This window comes from Python bivittatus, unplaced genomic scaffold (assembly GCF_059951505.1).
Source record: "Python bivittatus isolate LINGU-HERP-01145 unplaced genomic scaffold, Pbiv_v1 ctg000820_np1212, whole genome shotgun sequence".
Taxonomy (NCBI): domain Eukaryota; kingdom Metazoa; phylum Chordata; class Lepidosauria; order Squamata; family Pythonidae; genus Python; species Python bivittatus.
Window position 1 is genome coordinate 1,795,146 of NW_028277107.1, and position 22,240 is coordinate 1,817,385.

Sequence of the window (22,240 nt, forward strand, 5' to 3'; positions counted from 1 at the left end):
TTTATCTCTAGGGAGACAAAGGCAATATGATTCTCCCCATCGTGCTGAGAGGCAACACCGTTTTCCTCAATAACGCATTTGGCAGGACCTCATAGTCTCAACCGAGAGTTGCAAGATGAGAAGAGGCTTCCAGAAGCTGACTAAATAATGCTGTGCATGCAAAGTCCAGGTTCAGGAGCCTCTTTGAGGCATTACAGTTGGTAGATGAGTCTGTCGGACCAGGCAAAGGACAGCAAATGGGCTGTTTTGCTTCCCTCTTAGAAATAAGGAAGTCATGTTGCCATCATGGATCCTTTTCTGGAAATATATCGCCTTGTTAATGGATCTGGGGGAGGTTTGTAGAAAACAACTTTGATAAAAAGTTGCTTTTTAGTGAGATGGATGGTGACAAATTTGATATATAAAGAAATAAAAATAAACATAAAGATGACTGAATGACCTTAATTCAAGCCCAGGCAAACCACTGTATTCTAATCCAACCACAGATGAAGAAGAAGCAGAAGCTGATGAGTTCTATGATGATTTGGGACATTGCAGCCTCCCGAGTCCATAAGGGCAACTCACATATGCTAGTGGAGCTCTTTAAAAGCTTACAAGACTGTGTAAAATGCTACCTGCAGTTGTAAGGAAGTATGGAAAACGCAGGAATGGCCCAGATCAGTTTGTATCTTAATACCAAAAAGATCAGTTATAGGGAATACTGAAGTTACTGATTTATTTCACTTATCTCCTATGCTGGTAAAATGAAGCTCGGGATTTTGCAATCCAGATTTCCACACTACATGGAAGGAGTACTGCTTGATGTCCAAGTGGGATTCAGAAGAGGCAGGGGCTCCTGAGATCACATTGCTGACATCTGATGGATGATGTAAAAGGCAAAGGCATTCCAAGGAAATGTCCATTTCTTATTTATTGATTAAACAAAGGCTTTTGATTGTACAGACCACAACAATGACTAAGGGAAGAGGTGGACCTTGTTATGCTATGTTTCGGAGCTGCTAAACAAACAGCCCAACTTGGAAAATGGCCTTTTAGCCAACTGGGACCCAGTGCAGTGCCTTCAGCATGCCTTATCTCAGAATATAAAAATAAATCCGATCAAGATCCCTCAAGTGGAGTTTGACCCCTGGGGACTACATGACAACACCATGGAGCTTTCTTGAGACTAGTAGGGATGAGGTTCACTGTTGCCTCCTTTCAGGATGTTCTTTTGTCTTCCCAGTCTTGCCTGCACCCCTGGGAGTCTCTTGTGGTCTCCCATCTACCAGGACCAACTGTTCTTGGCTTCCATGTCGAAACAAGGATCCATGGCACAAATATATGTCCCCATCTTCTCAAGCCCATAGCATAACTTTAAGTCCTGTATCAATATTTTTCACCTTGGTCCAACACCATCTAAAGGTGGCCACAACTTTTGTCATACTTCTTAAGGTTTGTCACTGAATACCTTCACAGGAAGTCAGGGGAATGTAGTGATTGGGGCCAGAGACACCTATTGAGTTCATATATCTGAAAAACATTTTTATTGTTATTAGATCTAAATTGCTTACAGTATATAATACTGTAGCTATTTACATATTGTCCAGAAAGTGGGAAGTCAAAAGCTGAGATGGCAACACAGCCTCAGTGCAATGAAATCCACAGTTATGCTCACAAGCAGCCATTGAGATCACAAAAAGATTCACACCCCCACCTTCATTCTCTGTTCCACACTCCAGCAGAATTGTTCTTTCAAAGGTGGGCTTCTACAGTGGTCATATCTGTGCTACTGATGACCTGTAGATGGAGGCTGGGTGGGACGGGGCTCCTCTGACTCAGGAAAAGCCCCTGAGAAGGAGGAGAGAGAAGCAAAGGAGGACCCACAACCACCAGCATCCAAACAAGTGGGAAGAGCAATGAGGAAAGGAACTGAGGATCTTGGCAGAGGGTTTCCCAGGACTGGAGCATCTTCTAAATTGGTTAGGGTTAGGGTTAGGGTTAGGGTAAGGAATAAAATAAAATAAAATAAAATACATTTCATACTAATTAGTATTCTTTCATTGTTGGGTTGCTGAGTTGGGCTGGATTAGGTTGGGCTTAGGCAGTCTTTGGACAGCATGGATTCAGTCCCAGTTAGCATCACTCACTATTTTACAAAAATCACATTATTGTCAACTGTACAATTTAAAATTTAAAAGTTTAATTGATAATGACAGACTACCTTCAGATGCAAGCATGTCCTTCTTGGTGGAACCCAGATTCTTTGTCAGAGAGCTCACTGGAACTTAAGACATGAAAGATCAAGAACCACTGAAAGCTTGAATACTGTGAACAGTTTTTGAGAGGACCTGCTCCTCCTTTACTGAAAAATGCTGTCCCTCACACATTCGCACTAGTGCAGAATGTGAGACCTAGAAGGTGAAATGTACTGATCCAACTGATCGCATTCTCAAGGGAAGATCTAAAATGAGAAATAACAGTAACAGCCGATCGACAGATGGGAATCTTCTCTCTGCCTGAAGACTTGCATAGAGGGAGAGCTCATTTCTGCCCAGGGCTGGAGTTCAGTAGAACAATCCAGCAGAAGACCCTGCCATATTCTCCAGATGCAAGAAATCACTGTTTTTTCAACTGCTGTATCCCTGGACTCTTTGGAGTCAAACTAGGACAGAAATTTATAGAAAGTCCCAGAGAAAGGGGACAACCCCTTTAGGAATCAGTACAGAATTGTTGTGCTTATAACCTTCTCAGAGTGACTTACAAGGCAACTTCAGTAGTAGGAGCCGAGTTGAAACTATAGGTTCTAAATGGAGCATATGTTGCAGAAATGAATCCCCCAATGAGATGGTCTCCTGGCCTGTAATGATTCCATGGATCTGCTTCATCCTTTTTCAAAGTCAAGGGGCATTTGACTCTCAGCATCTCATAGGCTGCTAAGGGCAGCTGCATCAGGAAGAGAAGCAGGAGCACCATCCTTGCTAGACCTGGAAGGGTACCTGGTCCTGCTGTGTCAGAAACTCTAATCGACTCAATCAGTCGATGATAGAAGCCACAGACCTGTCCCAGCAGGACTGAGATTTTGATCGCTTGGCTAAGAGAGATGGGACCCACCCAAGACTTGTGTGAGGGTAAGATCACTGATGCAGCCCCTCCCCTCCCATAAAACTCATCCCAGAGCCTCAGGAGCACGCTGGAAGGATTTATGCTTCTGGCCTTTCTGTGCAAGCAATCTCTTTGTCTTGTTCCTTAGCTTGATGTTTAGGCTGAGAGTTGAAAAAGTCCACAGAGAGTAGATGGAAAAACAACTAAAAATCACTATCATTTTGTTAATTACAAAGAGAAGCCTCACTTTGTTGACCTCCTGAACTTTGGGATGAATCCATGTGCAGGTAAAACACTTGGAGAACGTCTGATGCAATTCTTAACTGTGACCTGGTGAGCAAAGCAGAGAGAATGGCTCCAGCCATTCCTAAAAGTTACCTTCACACCAGCTAGGATCAATAAATAAATCACTCCTTCCATCTTCTTTAAGGAAATGCATCTTCCTTAATTCATCGAATAATAGAGTTGGGAAGTTTAGAGGTCATCTAGCCTAACCCTCTGTGTATTGCAGGATCCACCAGAGCAGAGGCTTTCATAATTTTTCAGGCCATAGAACCTGTTTTGTTAAATCAATTTAACAAAAAATTGTTCAATCAATCAATCAAAATCCCAGAAGCTGTGTTGAAGTGCTTCTGAATGTCAGCTGAGAAGCTCTGGCCTTCCCACTGTATATTAGTAGTTAAGGGGGGGGGGCTCCCTCTGCAAGGGTCTAAGGGAAAACTCTCTTCCTGGCAGACAGTCCCCTCCTCAACCCATTTAGTCCCATGGATTCCATTCAAGTCCTTGTGGACCCTGAGGGTTCTGCAGAACTCAGTTTGAAAAACCCCACAGCAGAAGAGGTCATACAGTCTGGAAGTTTCTCCTGATGTCTATCCTGAACCAGTTCTTTGTAATTTTAACCCACTGGTTCTGATCCTGCCCTCTGGGTCAATAGAACATAAGTCCACTCCTTCTCCTGTGTAACTTTATCCTATCTCCCCTCAATCATCTCTTCTCCAGGCTAAACGTGCCCAGATCCTCTAACCGTTCTTTGTAGGGCTTGGTTTCCAGATCCTTCATTATCTTGGTAGCCCTCTCTGAGCTCACTCCAATTTTACATCATCCTTTTTAAACCCTGGTACCTAGAACTGTGCAGAGGATTCCCAATGGGATCTGACCATGGCAGAGTGGGGGAGGGCAATTACTGCCTGTGATCTGGACACTACGCTTCTGCTGAAGCACCCCAAGTTAGCATTTGCCTTCTTATCAGCTCCATCACACACATTACTTTTTCCTTTTCTTTTTCTTTGTCATTCTCCTTGGAAGCCAATTGATGCAATCCTTTAATACTTATTCCTCCATTGAGACAATTACAGTCTGCTTCTTCCTTCCAAATATTTTAACTTCATAAGAGTCCTCTAAAGTTTGGGTTACTGTCTCAAAAAGAATCTCCTCAGGTCTAAATCAAGATAATGTGTTGGTCCAGAACCATCCCATTCTGTTTCACAAGTGGAGGCAAATGAGATATATGACTTCTTTAATGGACTGATGATGATTCGACAGCTGATTTCTGGTTTGATAGAAGCCATAGTAGGCAGTGTGTGGATCACAACAGTTTTGTGAGATCCAACCTTGGACTTGACTCTTAGTACTTCTCTGCTTTTCCAACACATCCATGGTATTTTTTCCTTCTTCATCCAGACAAAGCAAAGGACAAAATGTGACATTTTTTTATCCTTCTATCAATCTTTCAACCAGTTTGCAGCTTCTGCATGCCATTGCTCATATACAAAGCCCCCTCTGTCTATGAAAGCTTACACAAAGTCACAGAGAAATAACTGGTGACCCTCCCTCAAGAAGAGATTGATAAAGTCCTCTTCTTAGATAGCAATCACATTTACAATGCCATCTGAATTATGGAACAGGCCTTCAATCCAGCCCTTCCCTCTCTCTGCAAGAGGATGGTCATAGAGAGTGGAGACAGGCAGAAAGTTCAAAGGATGCAGCTGTTTATGGTATTCTCCTTTTCAACACAGAAAACTTTAGTGAACAAAGAATCACATATAGGTAATCCTCAACTTATGACCATTCATTTAATGATTGTTCAAAGTTACAATGGTGCTGAAAAAAGTGACTTACAACCCTCACATTTACAACCGTTGCAGCATCCCTACAGTCATGTGATCAAAATTCAGGTGCTTGGCAACTGGCATGTATTTACAACAGTTGCAGCATCCTGGGGTCACGTGATCACCATTTGGAACCTTCCCAGGGGCTTCTGACAAGCAAGGTCAGTGGGGGAAGCTGGATTCGCTTAACGACCACACGATCCACTTAATGACCACAATCATTCGCTTAATGACCTCAGCAAAAAAGGTCATAAAATTGGGCACTCAACTCACTTGACAACCACATTACTTAGCAATGGAAGTTCTGGTCCCATTGTGGCTGTAAGTCTAGGACTACCTGTAGATGATTCCAGAATTGTGGCCTCAAGAATCTAATTAAATGTAGTTGGCAGAACAGGCCCAATAGTGCTGGCCATCATTGGAAGAAGCAATTTATCAAAGCCCCTTCATATCCCTATTTCCCTCTACTCAGCACTGGTGAGACCACTCCTGGAGTATTGTGTAAAATTCTGGGCACCATATTTCCAGGGGATCTTGATAGGATAGAGAGGTTCAGAGGAGGGCAATGAAAATGATTCAGGGCCTTGAGGACATGTCTTGTGAGAAAATCCTGAAGGCAGTTGGGTTGTTCAGTCAGGAGAAAAGAAGACTGAAGGCAGATATGATAGCCATATTCAGGTACATGAAGGGAAGCTACAGGGAAGATGGTCAAGAACAATTTTTCATGGCCACAGAAACTAGAATCAGAAATAATGAGGAAACGTTGTAGGTCCCTATTTTTCCTTTACATATTAGGAAAATCTTCCTGAGTGTCACATCTGCACAGGAAGGGAAGAGTCTACTATGGAGGCTGTGTTTTCTCCAACTCTGGAAATTTTGAGGAAGAAGCTGAACAGCCACTTCTTATGGATGATTTAATTGCTGTGTGTTGTGTGTGTGTAGAAGGTTAATTTGTACAAGATTAATTTAAGTATGATTTTTATTGCCTGCTATCCAGTGAAGTAGTTCAATGGTCAAATGAGGTTGCATTTGATCCCTAAAAAAGGTGGATATAGCAGCACAGCAGAGGCTCCAGGCAACAGGATCAAATTCTCCATTACGTGATGGAGATCACACATCCCCAACATCTTACATTCCATGAAAACAAGGTTCAGATCAAAGTTCTTCTGTTAAATTCGCAGCCCTGGTGGTACCCGCTAATGGTGTCAATCCTGATGAGGATAAAGGGTTTTCCGCATGGCAGCCTTAAGCAGTTGTTTCCCATGCGTAAACCTGCTGGGAAAGCACTGGCTTCAGCAATCTCTTTCTGGATTTCAGCCCTTTCCTGGCTGGTCTTCTGCAGCATCTGGGTGTTCTTTATCCTCACCTACTGGAGATCCATCCGTCCGTCCGTCCGTCCATCCATCCATCCATCCTTCCATCCATCCTTCCATGTATTCTTTCAGATACAACTCAGAATACAAAACCTAAGTAGGGTAGCAATCAATGGTAATTATGAAACATAAAAATTCATAAAATGAATTAAAACTTTAAGAGCAGAATTAATACAATGAATGTGTCAATACACAAAAGTTAATAGCCAAAACTTTTGATAAAATCAAAAGTTCTCCAGTTAGCATCTGCTCAAAAAAAGCTCTACAGTGGTGCCTCCTTAGCTGCAATCCTTAGATATTCCAACTGATGCAGATGGAGGCTGAAGGATTGCCCTTACAAAGGCCACACATAAAGTTGCAAAGGTTGAGAAACACTGGTCTTCAGAATAGTGGGAGAATTTCTATAATAGATGAGTTGCTCTCCACTCCATTCCGTCCAATTTTCCTATCTGTCAAGAAGTTAGGGAGACTATATTAGCCCCCCCCCCCAATTTTAGCAACTGAATCTTTGATTCTGGCCCTCCCTTCAGATAAAGTACAAGAGTTTTATGAAAAGGGTAAGGGGGGGGCAAGGTAGAGGTCACCAGCACTAATCTACCTGGTCCAAGCTACCAGAGCAGAAAGTGGTGGGATTTGGTTTGGTAATACCGTTAAGGATTAGGTCACCTCACATTTATTTGGTCAGGAAGTGCTAGCTTAGAATTGTGACAGGAGATTGGGCGGTTCCCTAACCAGCTTCTTGAAGTCCACACATCATAAAGTTGCCAAGGTTGAGAAACACTGCTGTAGACTCTCTAAACATCAGACATTTATTTAAAGAGATCTAAAGATATCCATCAGAGTTTGGACCCCATCTGCAACTTTTCCCTTTGGGAGGTTTTCAAAGTTCAGAGGAAGTGATGCCTCTCTTCCTTGCCATTATCCAAATCATAATGATTTACTTGTTGTCTTGGTTCTAAATCAATTCTCTGCAAACTTTCAGAAGGCTTGACACAGATGCGTCAATAGCAGACGTTCACCTCATTATCACAGTAAAGCCTTGTTGGCTGATGTCATGGCATGGGAAATTCTTGGGTGCATAAACAGGTCTGGAGAAAGAGAGAGTGTGGGGAGGCTTTTCAGGCAGGAGGGTGCTGCGTTTACTCCCTTCCCGTTCAGCTGGGAAGCCTGGTCTGGACTCAGTCTGGATTAGGAAAGCCCCTGAAGCTTCTGTCTTGGAAGAGGGCTTCTATGTCTTGATCTTTATCCAGAGCAGACACAGAACTGGAGGCTCAGTCAGGAACACAAGTCATGTTGCTGCTTGTGCTGCTTCTGTGGCCCCAGGGAGTCTGTATGAAGCTCAAGGCCAGATGCCTCCTGACTCTGAAGAGGGATGGGGTGGACCCACAGAATCGTTACAGGCCAGGACGGCTTTTCATTGGTGGCATAATCTCTGCAACCAGGGCTAAGTTTCAACCATTAAGCTTCAACACAACTCCTTCTACTGAATTATTGTGGTAAGTGAATCTGCCTGCATTGCATGACAGCCCCCCTCCAGCCTTAGGAGCCTTTGTCACCTTGATCTCCTGCTTTTGGTATCTCTCACCTCACTTTCCTTGACATCCTCTGAGCAGAGCCAGACTGTGGATGGGGAGGGTGGTTACTCCCTTCTATCCCTCACTTGTCAACATGGACACAAAATTGCAGGAATGCTGTATTTTTTCCCTGCATTGAAAATGAGATAACCTCCACATTCTTTTTTTGGACAAAAATTCACTGATAATATGAAGAAATCACAGAAAGGAATTCATTTAGTCACTGAATTTTGAAATGTGTACGATATAAGGAATGCCCCGTTCGTCTAGAAAAACTCTCGTGACACGTGTGTTCAACAAAGAGGTTTACTCAAGCGTAACGCAGCAGTTACAAACAAAGCCAGGACTGGCTTGGCACACTTCATGGTACAGTTTATAGTTCTCCCCTTCCCGCACTTTGCCCCGTTCCTAGGTTACATATTGCAGGTTGCAGTTTACCAACTGCCCCGGTAATCTCCTCCCCCCCCCCCCGCTACTCCAATGGCAGGTTCAGCCAGTCCCCATTGTCCCTTAATCGCTCTGCCCCACCGGCGTGGTCGTGTTTCCTCTGGGTCCTTTCAGTTGCGCACAAAGCCGAGGTTTTCCCAATTGCGCAGTGACCGTCTTCCCACGGGCCGCGGCTTATTCCTTTGTCTCGGCGCTCACAGTTAATCAGAGCGGATACAAAACTTCCACTCTGCGGTTTTCCTGTTAAGTGGGCGCAGGTGGCTCGTAATCAGCCGTGGCTTTCACTTCCTCTTTTTCCCCTGGCTTGCGAGTGGGCGGTAGAACTGACTCAGCGCGGCTGGGCAAGTTGCTAGCGGTGCCACGCCATGCCGGCTGAACCTGACATATGATTGCCGTTTAAATAATGCCAGGTTTTGTAATTGTGTAATGATTTCAATGGAAGTTCAGTCTCCACTCAAGGACTTCAAAATCAAAACTTGTCCAGAGATTGATAACATGCTGGCTTTGTTAACAGTCACAGCCGCTCCTTGTATGTGTTTGGATATATGTGTCTGAGTGTACAAATGGTGGTCTAAGTGGCCTTTCCAACTTTTGGATTCAATGATTCTATGTTTTATATAGAAGGATAAGTCAAACTTCCAATGAAGTTTCACAGAAGGTAAGTTCTTTTCCAGACACCAACTCGGACCATGTCTTTGAAATCAAACTAATAATATCTATTAATATGGAGTAGATTAGAAACATTATCATTAAAAAAGGTTAAATAAAATGCTCTTTTTATTATGTTCAGGATATATATATGAGGAGATGTTCTGGTCTTTTGTTTTCCTTTCTATTGTCTCTTTTGAATAGTGTGTAGATGTTGTTGATCTCTATGTGCCTGTTGATGGCTGCCTTGTCTGAATACCAAGCTTTCAAGAATTCCCTCGCATTTTTGGATTTAGCTTGGTCTAAGATGCTGACAGTTTCCCAGTTGAAACTATGGTTAAGTCTATCCATGTGTTGTGAGATGAAGGAGTTTTCATCATGTCTTCTGACAGCTAGTTGGTGTTCATGGATGTGCTCTGCAAGCCTTCTCTCTGTCTGTCCTACACAGTGGTTGTTACAGCTCCTTACTAGCAGTCATCACCCAGATAAGCAGAGATTAACACCAAGATTACCACCAGACATACAATCAAGCAGTAAACAATAGCCTAATCAAGAAACTACCAGATGGAAAAAATAAAACAAAACCCCCACCCCCACCGACACTTGCAGGGCATGCCACAGTATATAAACAGAGGGCAAACTCCATTCCATTCTAGCGCTGAAGATTTTACCTAGCTGGGTAACAAAAGGTTTGCAAGAAAACAACCAAGCTCAGAGAACCCCAAGGACTCCCCAGTTAATCCTGAGCTACACATATTAGCTTCTATTGGTATGAAATATTTAATTCAGCTGTTAATCCATTTTTATCAAGACATGGAATTAAAAGAACTTGATGGACTTTTCAATTGTTTAGGAGTTTCAATTGTTAAATACTACTGTTTGGACTTACTAGGGAAACAACTAGCTAAAAGTAACTCTTCTATTTTATTGTAACATCAAATGTTCTTTGGTATCCACATCAGCCCTGAATGGGTGAAACGTGGGGAGGAAGATGCAGCTCAGCCACCCAGCCCCAGAGGCCAAGATGGAGAAAATCTGCACAGACACCAAGGGCTTCCCCTGTGTTAGCCCTCTGAGGTAGTCCAGGCAACAAGCACTACCTGTGATGGAATGGTTTGATGAAGGCTGTGCTCAGGGAGATAATTATTTCCTTAGCCCCCAGCAGGAGCGTGGGAAGGTTAAGAAGATGAGACTGGCATCACCCTAAGGAATTCACGGTGTTTGGGCTGGCTGGCTTGGGAAGTGTAGATTCAGTCTGGGAGAGATTTCTGTCTGAGAGGTTGAAGATAATAAATGCAACAGAACTGTATCTGTACTGTCTCGTGGAGTCCTTTGGGCTGAACCTGACACTACCAGGAGTATCAGCATGATCTCTATTGTAAGGTTCCCTTAAACAGAATCTTGCAAGACTGAAATTATTTCTCCCCTCTTCTCTTTTTAGACTCCCTAAACACAGGGAAGGTCTCTTCTGAAATCCTTTCCCCCCACCTGTGGACTGAGCTGCCTCTTCTCAGACCGATGTCTAGGCTGTGGGTCTTCCTCCTCTCTCCCACGGTCATTCCCACATACCCATGGTGCTCAGGTACATGGGCACAAAGGGAAACTTTTCGGTGCTCGGGGGACTTCATCTTCAAGTCTGGTAAGGAGCAGGAAATCGTGGTCTCCCTGACAGCCAGGAGTTTGTCTCAGGTAATCTCAGGCTGGACACATGGAGGCTGTCCTCATGAGACCTCTACTTTGTCTCAGACTGTCCAGATGTAGCATGATCTGGAGCATGTTGCTCTGGCCAGATCACACCTTGATCAAGTTGCAAGGGAGCACTCTGCAAGTACAGAGCACCCTGGATAAATGGGTTGTTGGGATCCTTTTCATCCTGGGTTTAGTTCTGGCTTTGGACTAGGGAGCTTTGATGTCTCTCACTGTCCCTTTTAGTCCTCCTTTTAGCTTCTTGATCCCGTCAACCATGGTATCTTGGTGGACCTCCTACAGTGGCTGGGGATAGGAGGCATTGTCTTACACTGGTGGCTTCTCCTCCTCCTCTTTGATAAAAGGTCACCCCAGTGGAACCTGATTTTCACAGAGCTCATGGGTTAGTCCTGGCTCACCTGCTTTTCAAGATCTACATGAATCCACTGGAAGGTTACCTAAGCATTTGGTGTGTGGTACCATCAATATGCTGATTATGCCAAATTATATCTGGCCACTCTGGGTCGTAGGGGATGCTGGAAATATTTTAACTCGGTGCCTGGAGGATGTAAGGGAAGAGAACAAGGTTGAAGCTGGTATTTTCCATGAACTACGTGGCCTGGCAACCTCCCCCAACCGCTGTATGGGTAAGAGAGCATTCCTACATTCTGGGCTACCTCCTTGGGGAAGAAAATTAGGGAGAAATATGGAGCAATTCTATTGCCATAATGCAACTGTGTGGCTTAAATGCATGTGTCTACTGGTTTCTGCCCTTCCCGAGAAACAGAGCAATATCACAAAAGAAAGACAAAATCAAACTTAATAACAAAAAGGATTATGAACCCTTTTTACTTTAAAAGAATTGTGCAGAAGTATACACAACATTTCAGGAAAACCAGAGAAGGAGGATGGTCTGCTATGAAGGAATGCTTGCCTTTCAAGATGGGAGATGTTGCAGTTTGATGTTACAGACTACCAGACATTTATAAGCAAAATTAACATTTTCCTGCCCACCTGCAAGATGACAATGCAAGGGTGAGGTACACATCCAATTATCCTAATTTCTACACAGAAATAAAGCATTAGACTTTACTTTACTGGATAAAAAGACAGACAAAATGAAATTTCCTAGCTGGACCTGTACCAATTTTCCAAAGCAAAATTTCCGCTCCTTCACTTCCCAGGACTTCCTTCAGCTGTCCAGGGAGACCCCACTTTGGAGACTGTGAAGAGATGGTGAGAGGAGGACAACTTCTAAGACCTCCTTTTCAAGTTGTGCAGCCTGAGAATTACTCAATGCTTGTAATATTGGCTTAACTCAATGAAACCACTTAGGAGTGGGTGCAAAGGGATGGGGAGAGGGAGCAGTATGGCCAGTTTGCTTTCAGCACAATAGGTGGTAGCAGTGGAACCGTGGCTGAACCATGGCAAGGCCATCCAGAGGTATTTAGAGGTTGACCCTAGGAAGCCTAGTGTATTACCAATCTTTTTAGAGATGGGAAACACATACAATGTACACAAAATTATGACTTTGAGAAAAAGATTGCAGAAGTAATCAGATATTGATTTATGCTTTCACAACTAGCTGCTCCTTGGTATTTAGATCTGGTCTTAGTAAAATAATGTAGCACTTAGGGAAGAAGATGAAACCTAGCAGGCCAGCACTGGAGGCCAAAATGGAGAAGATCTGCACGGCCACAATATACTTCCCTTTGGTGCTCAGGTAGGAGGGCACGAAGGACACCCAGACGCTGCAGAAGACCAGCATGCTGAAGGTGATCAGCTTGGCTTCATTGAAGGCCCCAGGGAGGTTCCTGGCCAGGAAAGCCACCATGAAGCAGATGGCAGCCAGGAAGCCCATGTAGCCAAGAGCAATATAAAACATGGCAAGAGACCCTTCATTGCATTGCAGGATGATCTCTCCTGGTTGGGTGTGCATGTCAGAATCAGGAAATGGCGGAGAGACCACCAGCCAGATGCTGCATGTGACCACCTGGATACCGGAAGAACAAAGGATGATGGAGTTGGCCAGACTCCTCCCCAGCCACCTCCTCACTCTGTTCCCTGGCTTTGTGGCCAGAAAGGCAAGGACCACCGTGACTGTTTTAGCCAAGACAGAAGAGACAGCAATCGAGAAGATGATGCTGAAGGCTGTCTGTCGGAGAAGGCAAGTGGCTCTCCTTGGCCGACCAATGAAGAGGAAGGTGGTCAAGATGGAAAGTAGGAGGGAGATGAGGAGGATGTAAGAGAGGTCCCGGTTGTTGGCTTTGACGATGGGAGTGTCTCTGTGTTTCACAAAGATTGCTAGTACAAATACAGTAGGTAAGGACAAGAAAAGTGCAAGGGAAGCCAAGATGGTTCCCAGATATTCATTGTACGTCAGAAAGCTTATTTCCTTAGGGACACATTTATCTCGCTTCTTATTTGGATGCTGGTCTTCAGGACATTTGGTGCAGTGATCTGCATCTGAAGAGAAGAAAAGTAACATTTCCCAGGTTCAGCCACTAATTTAGTTTTTTCTATGCCATCACCAAAGATGCTGCATGGTGTAAGAAATAGAAAAAACAAAAGAAAGTGAAATTTTAGGGACTGTGAGCAAGTTTACTAAACGCCAAGGGCAGTTTTCTGCTTTTTAACCTTGGTGGAGGATGCATGCGAATGAGTTAGCAGTTCATCTTTGATTCCTTGGCTTCCTGGTCTGTTTATTTTTTAATATGTTTCAGAAATAAACCAAGCAAGGTGGGTTCTTCATGGAGGGAGAAGTGCTAGCCTTCTTATTGAAGGGCTGCTGCCATTGGAGTCACCCACCTTCCTTTGAGGAGAAGGTCCCCTCCGCACAGAAAACACACTTGTAGCAGCAAATGGGCTCCCCTTCCTGACCCACCTTGAAAAATCCAGACTGACAACTTTCCACACATCTGGAGGGAAGCAGACTCTGAGCAGAAAAATGGGAACATAAAGGATGGTAAATTAGGGTTGACATCAAAGGAAAGAAATGGTAGACTAGGTCCATTTAACAGAAGCAGCTGTTTATCCTGGAATCTCCCTTCCGGGAGATCAAAGGATCTGAGTCTAGGAGGAGATGTTTCTTCTTTTTCACTTCCAGACTGTGGAATAGTTTACAGTGAGAGATGAGGTTTGCCTTGCCTCTGTTGGCCTTTGAGAGAAATGGCCAAATGGAGCTGTTCCAGGAGTCCTCTTAAAGGTCAACATAGCATTTTAGGAATGGCTATTGTACTAGTTTCAGTTTCATAAACCACCATAAGGCACATGATTATGTCAGTTGAAAATTGCATATACTGTATAAAAAAGAAACAAATAAATAAATAAACTCTGTCTTCCAGTGATTCTGCTGCCTCAGTTTTTGGTGTATTTGTCTACTGTTCCTCATCAGTTTTAGTCTGCAAGCATCTTGGGACTGGTGGCTCCCAAGTCCACATCTATAAAACATGACAACTATGGAAAGCATTATAAAAATAAAAGCAAAATGGCATTCAAAATTGGGAATCCAGACTCCCTTAATCAGGTGTAGCAGTGGACATGTAAGCCACAAAGGTCAAGAGAGGTTCTCTGCAACTCTTCTGAACCCTTGAAGGGCTTCAGAGACTTCACAGAAGCTCCACAGAGAATGTGTTGATCAATGACAATGCTCAAGAGCTCAAATAGCAATGAAATGGTTTTCCCCACCTTGTTAGACCTCTGGGGCCAGATAGCAGCATCTTGGTCAATGACAAACTTGGGTTCCTGGGATTTCTGTCTTGCAAAACTCCCAAATTTCACCCTGGTAACAGACTTGTTTGGAAACCATAACCAGTTCACAATCTCCAAGTCAGCTGCCAGCTCTCTGTTCTTGTCCAAATACACCCCATCCATGGAATGGTTGTAAAACTGGGGGGTTTTCAAGAAAGGATGGAGCTAGAAAGGGAAGAACATCGACAACAAAAACCTTGCAGCCTTTTACACAAGAACGAATGAGTCTCTTTTGTGCCATTCTCAAGCTAGGGTCTTCTGATTCACCAGGTAGATAAAGGCCTCCAGGACAAGGAAGAACATGGCTATCATCTGCCCTGGTTTTCTTGTAGTGTTTTTCAATTGCTCAGCCTAGCTTGCAGCCCTAGGACTTTCTGGTGGTGTCCCATCCCCATCCTCTCCAGGCCTGACCCTCCATGACTTCTAAGCCCAGACGTGAAGGGCCAGCTGCAGTCACCTCTTCAGTTCTGATTGATCGTGGTTCTCCACTTGAATGGCTATGAAACTAATTCATGTTTGAAGGACCCAAATTTTATTCATGAATACTTTTTTCTCTGTATTAGGAGACTTGGCATTTTTATCTCCAAATTGAATACTAATTTGAACTCTAAATCTAAATTGAGACCTACACCACACCTGTGTCTATATACATCTACATCTATCTTTCTCTTCCAGAAGAAGTGGACTGGACCTGTGCTTGCTACATCGGTAGAAGGAGTTTTTCAGAGCAAGAATACACAGAATGTCCATAATCAGCGGCCCCTTAAGAGGGAATGTGGGAAACATAAATTGGTTTTCCATGGAAAAGGTGGGAGGTGAAGTCCCTGGAACTCAACCTGCAGATGTCTGCCTTGAGGGAAGAGGAAATGAGCTGCTGGGAACGGGTTCAGTTGTGAAGTGACATTAAATATGAGTTGATAGACATTCTTTGTTGAATTTCTGGGAATCTTTGGCCCAGTTTGGGATGGATAGGAGGAGCCTGACCACGTTACTCTCAATTTAAGAAGCAGCTTGAGCCACAAACTTCACCCTTTCTTCAAATGTCTCTGTAAACACAGAGCTATAAACTTCTCTTTAGGAAAGGAGCAGCTCGGGAGTTCATGGCTACCATGGCAGCCATGGCCTGTCTCAAATTGTGCAGGACCCAACCCGAGATAGTGGCCACATGCCGGATTTAGTTTTCTTGTCTGAGCAATGGCAAAGTGATCTGAGGGGAGATGTACAGCTTTCCCCGCTTTCATGGTCAGATCATGTCCTGGTGACCCTGAGTTTCTCCTATGTCGCCCCCCTCTGCAGGGAGGCAGGACCCATGCGATTGGTCCACCCCCAGCACCTGATGGACCCGTCAGGGTTTCAGAGGGAGCTGGGGGATATTCCTGTGGACCTGCTGCACGGTCCGGTGGAGGCCCTGGCTGCTGCCTGGAATAGAGAAGCGGCCGGGGCCTTGGACAGGATTGCGCCTTTGCAGCCTTTCTTGCCACATCAGCCCCGACGCTCCCCATGGTTTACGGAGGAGTTGAGGGTGCTGAAGAGGGTCAAGAGCACTGCTGGAGGAAGACACCGACCGAATCCAACCGAACACATGTTAGAGTCGCTATTAAGCCTACATTGTGGCAATAACAGCAGCGAAGCATCAATACTTCTCCGCCCTTATTGCGTCTGCAGAGTGCCGCCCGGCGGTCCTGTTTGGGATCACCAGGTCCCTCCTTGGTAAGGGGGATGTGGTGGTTCATTTGCAGGGCCAGATGGAGGAATTTGCAGAGCACCTGCAGGATAAAATCGCTCGGATTCATTCCAAGTTGGATTCCGAGTGTGGTGCAGGGTCTGGGGAAATACCGGGGGATCGCTCTTGCCTAGTTATCTGGGAACAGTTTGATCCTGTTGTTCCTGAGGAAGTGGACAGGATCCTCCAGACTGTGAGGGCCACCACTTGTCATCTGGACCCATGCCCCTCCTGGCTGGTGAAAGCAGCTCGGGAAGTGACATGTGGTTGGATCCAGGTGATGGTTAATACATCCTTGCAGGAGGGAGTTTTTCCAGCGCCCTTCAAAGAGGCATTGGTGCACCCCCTCCTCAAGAAGCCCTCCCTGGATCTTACCGTACTGGACAACTTTCGTCCAGTCTCCCACCTCCCCTTCAAGGTGGTTGAGAAAGTGGTGGCTTCGCAGCTCCAAAGGGTCTTGGAGGAAACAAATTACCTGGACCCTTATCAGTCAGGTTTCAGGACCAGCTATGGAACTGAAATGGCATTGGTGACACTTATGGATGATCTCTGGCAGGAGCGGGATGGTGGAAGTGCGACCATCCTTGCTCTCCTTGATCTCTCAGCGGCATTCAATACCGTCGACCATAGTATCCTATTGGGACGGCTCAGGGATATAGGGGTGGGTGGCACAGTTTTTTGCTAGCTCACTTCCTTTCTCCGGGGCTGATCCCAATTGGTGGTGATAGGGAGCGAGAGGTCCCATCCTCGGCCGCTCCTTTGCGGGGTGCCGCAGGGTTTGGTTCTCTCTCCGCTCCTTTTCAACATCTACATGAAACCGCTGGGTGAGATCATCCATCATCATGGGATGAGGTATCATCAGTATGCTACTCCATCCCTGGTGAGGTAAGTGATGCCGTGACTGCCCTCTTGCGGTGCCTGGAGGCTGTGAGGGTCTGGATGGGGAACAACAGGCTCCAGCTGAACCCTGGCAAGATGGAGTGGCTGTGGGTTAATGGCTCCTCTGCATCCAGGACGTTGTCATCATTGGAGCTTGATGGGATAGCACTGCCCCAGACAGACCCAGTGCGTAATTTGGGGGTCCTCCTGGACTCACAGCTCCTGCTCGAAGAGCAGGTGGCAGCAGTGGCCAAGAGGGCTTTTGCACAGCTTCGGGTTGTGCACCAGTTATGCCCTTTCCTGGATTGGGATGCCCTTCGAATGGTCACTCATGCCCTTGTTATCTCCCAGATAGACTACTGCAATGCGCTCTACATGGGGCTACCCTTGAAAAGTATCCGGAAGCTTCAGCTGGTCCAGAATGCAGCCACGTGAGCAATTTTGGGGGCCTGAAGAAGGACCAATATAACACCTTTGCTCCGTGAGCTGCATTGGGTACCGGTTTGTTTCTGGGTCCAATTCAAGGTGTTGGTAATCACCTTTAAAGCCCTACATGGCATGGGGCCAGGTTACCTGAAGGACCGCCTCGCCCCCATGATTTCAAGCTGTCCCACCTGATCTCACAGAGAGGGCATGCTCCGGACCCCCTCGGTAAAATAACTCTGATTAGCGGGGTCCAGAAGATGGGCCTTCTCTGCTGTAGCCCCTGCCCTTTGGAACATCTTGCCTCCGGAGGTGAGACAGGCCCCCTCCGGAGGTGGGGCCTCCGCCCTTTGGAACATCTTGTAGCCCCTGCCCTTTGGAACATCTTGCCTCAGGAGGTGAGATCTTGCCTCTGGAGGTGAGACAGGGATTTGAAGACTCGGCTCTGCCATCTGGCCTGGGGTGGGGAGGGCGGATGTCAGAAATGGGGTTGGCTAGCCCCTTAGCGGCCTGGTGTGGCCTCTATCACCCTCTTGGATCTTTTAATCTCTTTTTTATCTCTGTAAGTGTGGTTCTTTTATAACTTTTAATCATGTATTTATGATTTTAATTTGATGTAAGCCGCCCAGAGTCCCCCATTGTGGGGAGATGGGCAGGGACAAGTCCAATAAATAAATAAATAAACCCACTTCATTGAGGCCATTTTGCTCCTCACACCCAAGTATTCTTTGTTGTACCAATCCTATTCTAAATCTAAATCACTGAACTTACTATTAGTTTAAAAGTTAAAGAAATAAGCAGTAGAAAGGATATATTGCTGATAGCCCCTAAAGAATGGAGATGCTTTGGACAGGGTCCCAGCACCATCCATTTTGGTAGCGAGGATGGGGGGAGAATGACAGAGGGAGGGAGACGTCACAGCAGAAACAAGCAAATGCACAGTTAGAAATGGGTTGTGCATTTATTCAATTTACAAGGCTGCCTAATTGGCAATGACTGGTTAGGAGGATGGAAGGCTCCAGGAGAGGCAGCCAGTTTAATTCTGTAGAAAAGACCCTCCCACCTGGATGGAAGGATGGTATCTTCCTGCAGAGAAGGAGCAGAGAAAACGCGATTCTCCTGAGACAGAGGGGTCTCACCAGATCTGGCAGGTGTTACCACATTGCCTGCTACAAGGGAGGCAAGATGAGGATGCAAAAAACAGGACCAAGATATAGAAGGATCCAGATGATAAAAATTTTCCAATTGCCCTTTGTTATCCTAGCCTTCTCCTCCCTCTCTTTATCTACCATACAAACATGATAGTTAATGTCAGCATGAGAGCGTCATTTGTTTGAAGGAGTGTGTTTGGGATTATCTCCTCAGAACAATCTGGCTTCCCCTCTTCATTTGCTAAATTCCTCCTGCTTAAGTAATTTTAAAAGTAATGGTTGTGTTCAGCTGAGATTCTTGGATGGAAAAGGAAATACCTGCCAAGGTTGTAGCTCTTCCAGTCCCAAGGTCTGTCCACCTTCCTTCAGCATCCTCCTCTTGGATCTGGAGACACAGGCAGCATTCAGGACTCGTGAGACAGCCCAGACGGAGTTGTAAACATGGTGGCTGTCGAGAGAAAGGGTGGCTTCAACCTCCTCCTGTCGTAGACTTTCCATTTCTTCATCCTCTTCGCATCTCAACCAGCCTTTAACAGAAAAGGGATGCTTTTGAAATGAACACAGAAAAACTTTGCTGCCAAACTCAAAGATTGAAGGGAAGAAGTGGTAAACAACATCACGTTTTATCCATTTCTTTGTCTGAATGGAAAAGGTGAAAATGCTGTGAACACGTTGGAAATCTTGATTCTGCAAATTCAAAGTGAGATCCCCCATGGCTGTTATGATCCAGATTTTTCCTACAGTAGGTTTTATCAAGAGCTGCAACATATGGTCAACGAATGCCATTCCATAGAAATACATAGTATGCAAAGTGAGCTCTGCATAGTAAATAAATACATTGACTTGTTTCCATTTGAGGTATAAATCACCATCCAAATTGTATACATTCCTATTATACCCAGATATACTTTGTGAGAAAACAGCACAAATGCCATTTTGGGTGAGTAAAGGTGTTAAAGTTTTGAAGAACCTTTCTCCATTATCAGTTTCTGGAGCAACGAGACCTACTGAGGTCTATCTGAAATACTGGATCATTTCAACCATCGCTGCGTATTGGATTCCTTCTTTTGGGAGCATCCGGTAGAAAAAAGGGAACTGAGTTTTATCATTCAGACCATCAGAAACAAAATCATAAGCAATCTGGAGAAAATGGAAGGAACTGGTCATGGCCCGTGAAATCCAATTCATATATTATTCATTCCAAATTGTAAGTAATTCCAAATTGTAATACGATTGCAGGATCAACAAACACACTCAAAATGGGGACTTGCTCAGTTCTTCGGGGCAACACAGGTAAGCCAAAGATTTTGCCATCATGCCAGTCAGCCTTTGGATGACAGTTCTGAGGGAAAGGATCTCAGATATTGACTACGTTAGCCAGACATGCAGACTGGCAGCAGTGCCCTTCTCTATCTTGGTAGCAAAAGCATCACTGAGATCAGCATCTGGTGACTTCATGGACACACCCCTACAGCTTTCTCATCAGGTGTATGGAAGTGGGTTGCCAATGCCTTGCTGTGGGATTTACTTTTTTACTTTTTTAACTTCCCAGTCTATCCTACAGCCTGATGGTCTCCCATCCAAGTCTCAATGAGGACCAAGATGCTTAGAAGGAAAGGTACAGAAATCACCATCCTCTTTCCTGCCACTGTTTTCTGAAAAAGCCCAGCCAGCTATTTATCCCTTCTTGCATGTATTTTAAATTAACTTATGTATGAAATAAATTGCCTCTATATATTATGTTTGATTTGCAGAAATGTCATAGGACTGCATTACTCATGAACAGCTGGAGCAGATGGCATCCTTACTCATTGAACTGAGATGGGTGCTTGTAGTACATTTTTTCATTTACCCAAATCAATTTTTGGTATTGTTTTGGAATTTTGAATTTTATTTCAATGGAGAGGAACAATGAAAGAGAGGTTTTCCTCCTAGAGAGGAAACCACTATAAAATTACTGATAGCACTCTTGATCAACTAGTTTTATGTCTCTACTACAGCATTAAAAATCTCTTGCATGTTTTTGGAATAGTCTTGGAGATTCCAGGACAGAAACTGACCACAACCCACACCTTTCCCTGCTAACCTGTGGGATTTTGTAGATGCTGAGCATGGTTGCAATATGTCGGGAGAGGTCAGAGTCCATCCCTTCAAGGACTGCCAGCAGGTTTTTCTCTCTTCCGCATTTGTAGTTTGGAACATTTGCCTCCCCAGCAGAAAGCAGGTCCAGCAAGGCTTCAGCATTCATCTCTGCATTGAAATGATTGTCATGGACGTTGTAGCCCAGAGTGATGTTGGGTAAGATCAGGGGATTCTGGTTGATCTCGCGGATGGCAATCAAGAAGGACAGGAGGTACCAGACATGCATGGTTTTATCCCTGAAAAAACAGAAGATGTACCATCGTCCCAAATTCAATTGTGGTATCCCTTTCACTTCTTGTTTCCTTACATATATCAAGAGGAAGAAGTAGTAATTTTAATTCAGGGAGGGAATATGATGGGATAGGCATGAGTGGAACTGGGTGGAATCACACTCATGATTGGGAGATGGGCTGCAGGCTTTGACCCAACATCTGAAGAAAAGGAAGCGCTCTGAAGTTTAATAAAAAGGAGAAAAAGACTGATGATGGTCTCTTCTAATACATTTGGATGTTAACTGAATATAAGAATAGTACATTCAACCTCTCAGCTTCGGAGTAAATGATGTAGAAACTTAAGAATTAAAAAGGATGCATCATTAAAGATCTTTAATGTTACTGAAAAGTTAAATTTACAATGAATGCTATAGAGAAAACTTAGATGGTTTACAAATGTAACTGCAGGAGTGATTTCTAAAATCACTGGAAATGTAACAATCAGATTGGTTCATTCTTCCACGTTTGGTTGCATTGTAAAGCTCAGCAAGTTCGGAAAATGAATAAAACTCTTTCCTTTCCAGCCTGCAATTTTTTTATTACAGATCACAAGCCCTACACTTCTACAAAGTGCACTGAATAAGCTTTCCATATGGTAAGAAATTCTAGAATACTTTGTCCTTTTTCCTGGAAAGCATGTATAATTCATTCTGCAAAATAAAATCTGTGGGACTGTGCCTTAACATCAACAATAAACTTGTATTTGTGGTGAAGGCAAAGGGAAACCATTTTTGGACCGGCTTCTACCACATCTGAAATTGGGGTTTCTCTCAGCTTGAACTTCTAACATATAAACCTTCTGTAAGTTGTTAAATCAGGAGAGATTTTGAATTCATGAGACTGGAATTACTATAATCTTTCGTATTATTCCACAACTGAATCTGGCTCATTACTGTTATTGCTGTATTAATCTTATTTTAATAGGATCTGTACTTTTTACATTCGCTATTAAATATATAGATTGAAATTGATGTATACCAAAA

At 44.4% G+C, this 22,240-nt stretch overlaps 1 protein-coding gene across 1 annotated transcript; it reads right to left on the reverse strand.

The window, feature by feature from the left end:
* Window positions 1-12,484: 12,484 nt before the first annotated feature.
* On the reverse strand, window positions 12,485-21,211 carry LOC148214052 (vomeronasal type-2 receptor 26-like). The gene is made up of 3 exons (XM_088128883.1): window positions 20,930-21,211; window positions 19,162-19,228; window positions 12,485-13,383 (listed from the first exon to the last, which is right to left on the reverse strand). Exons 1-3 carry the CDS (start codon window positions 21,209-21,211, stop codon window positions 12,485-12,487), a joined length of 1,248 nt encoding a protein of 415 aa, XP_087985009.1.
* Between the last annotated feature and the right edge of the window lie 1,029 nt (window positions 21,212-22,240).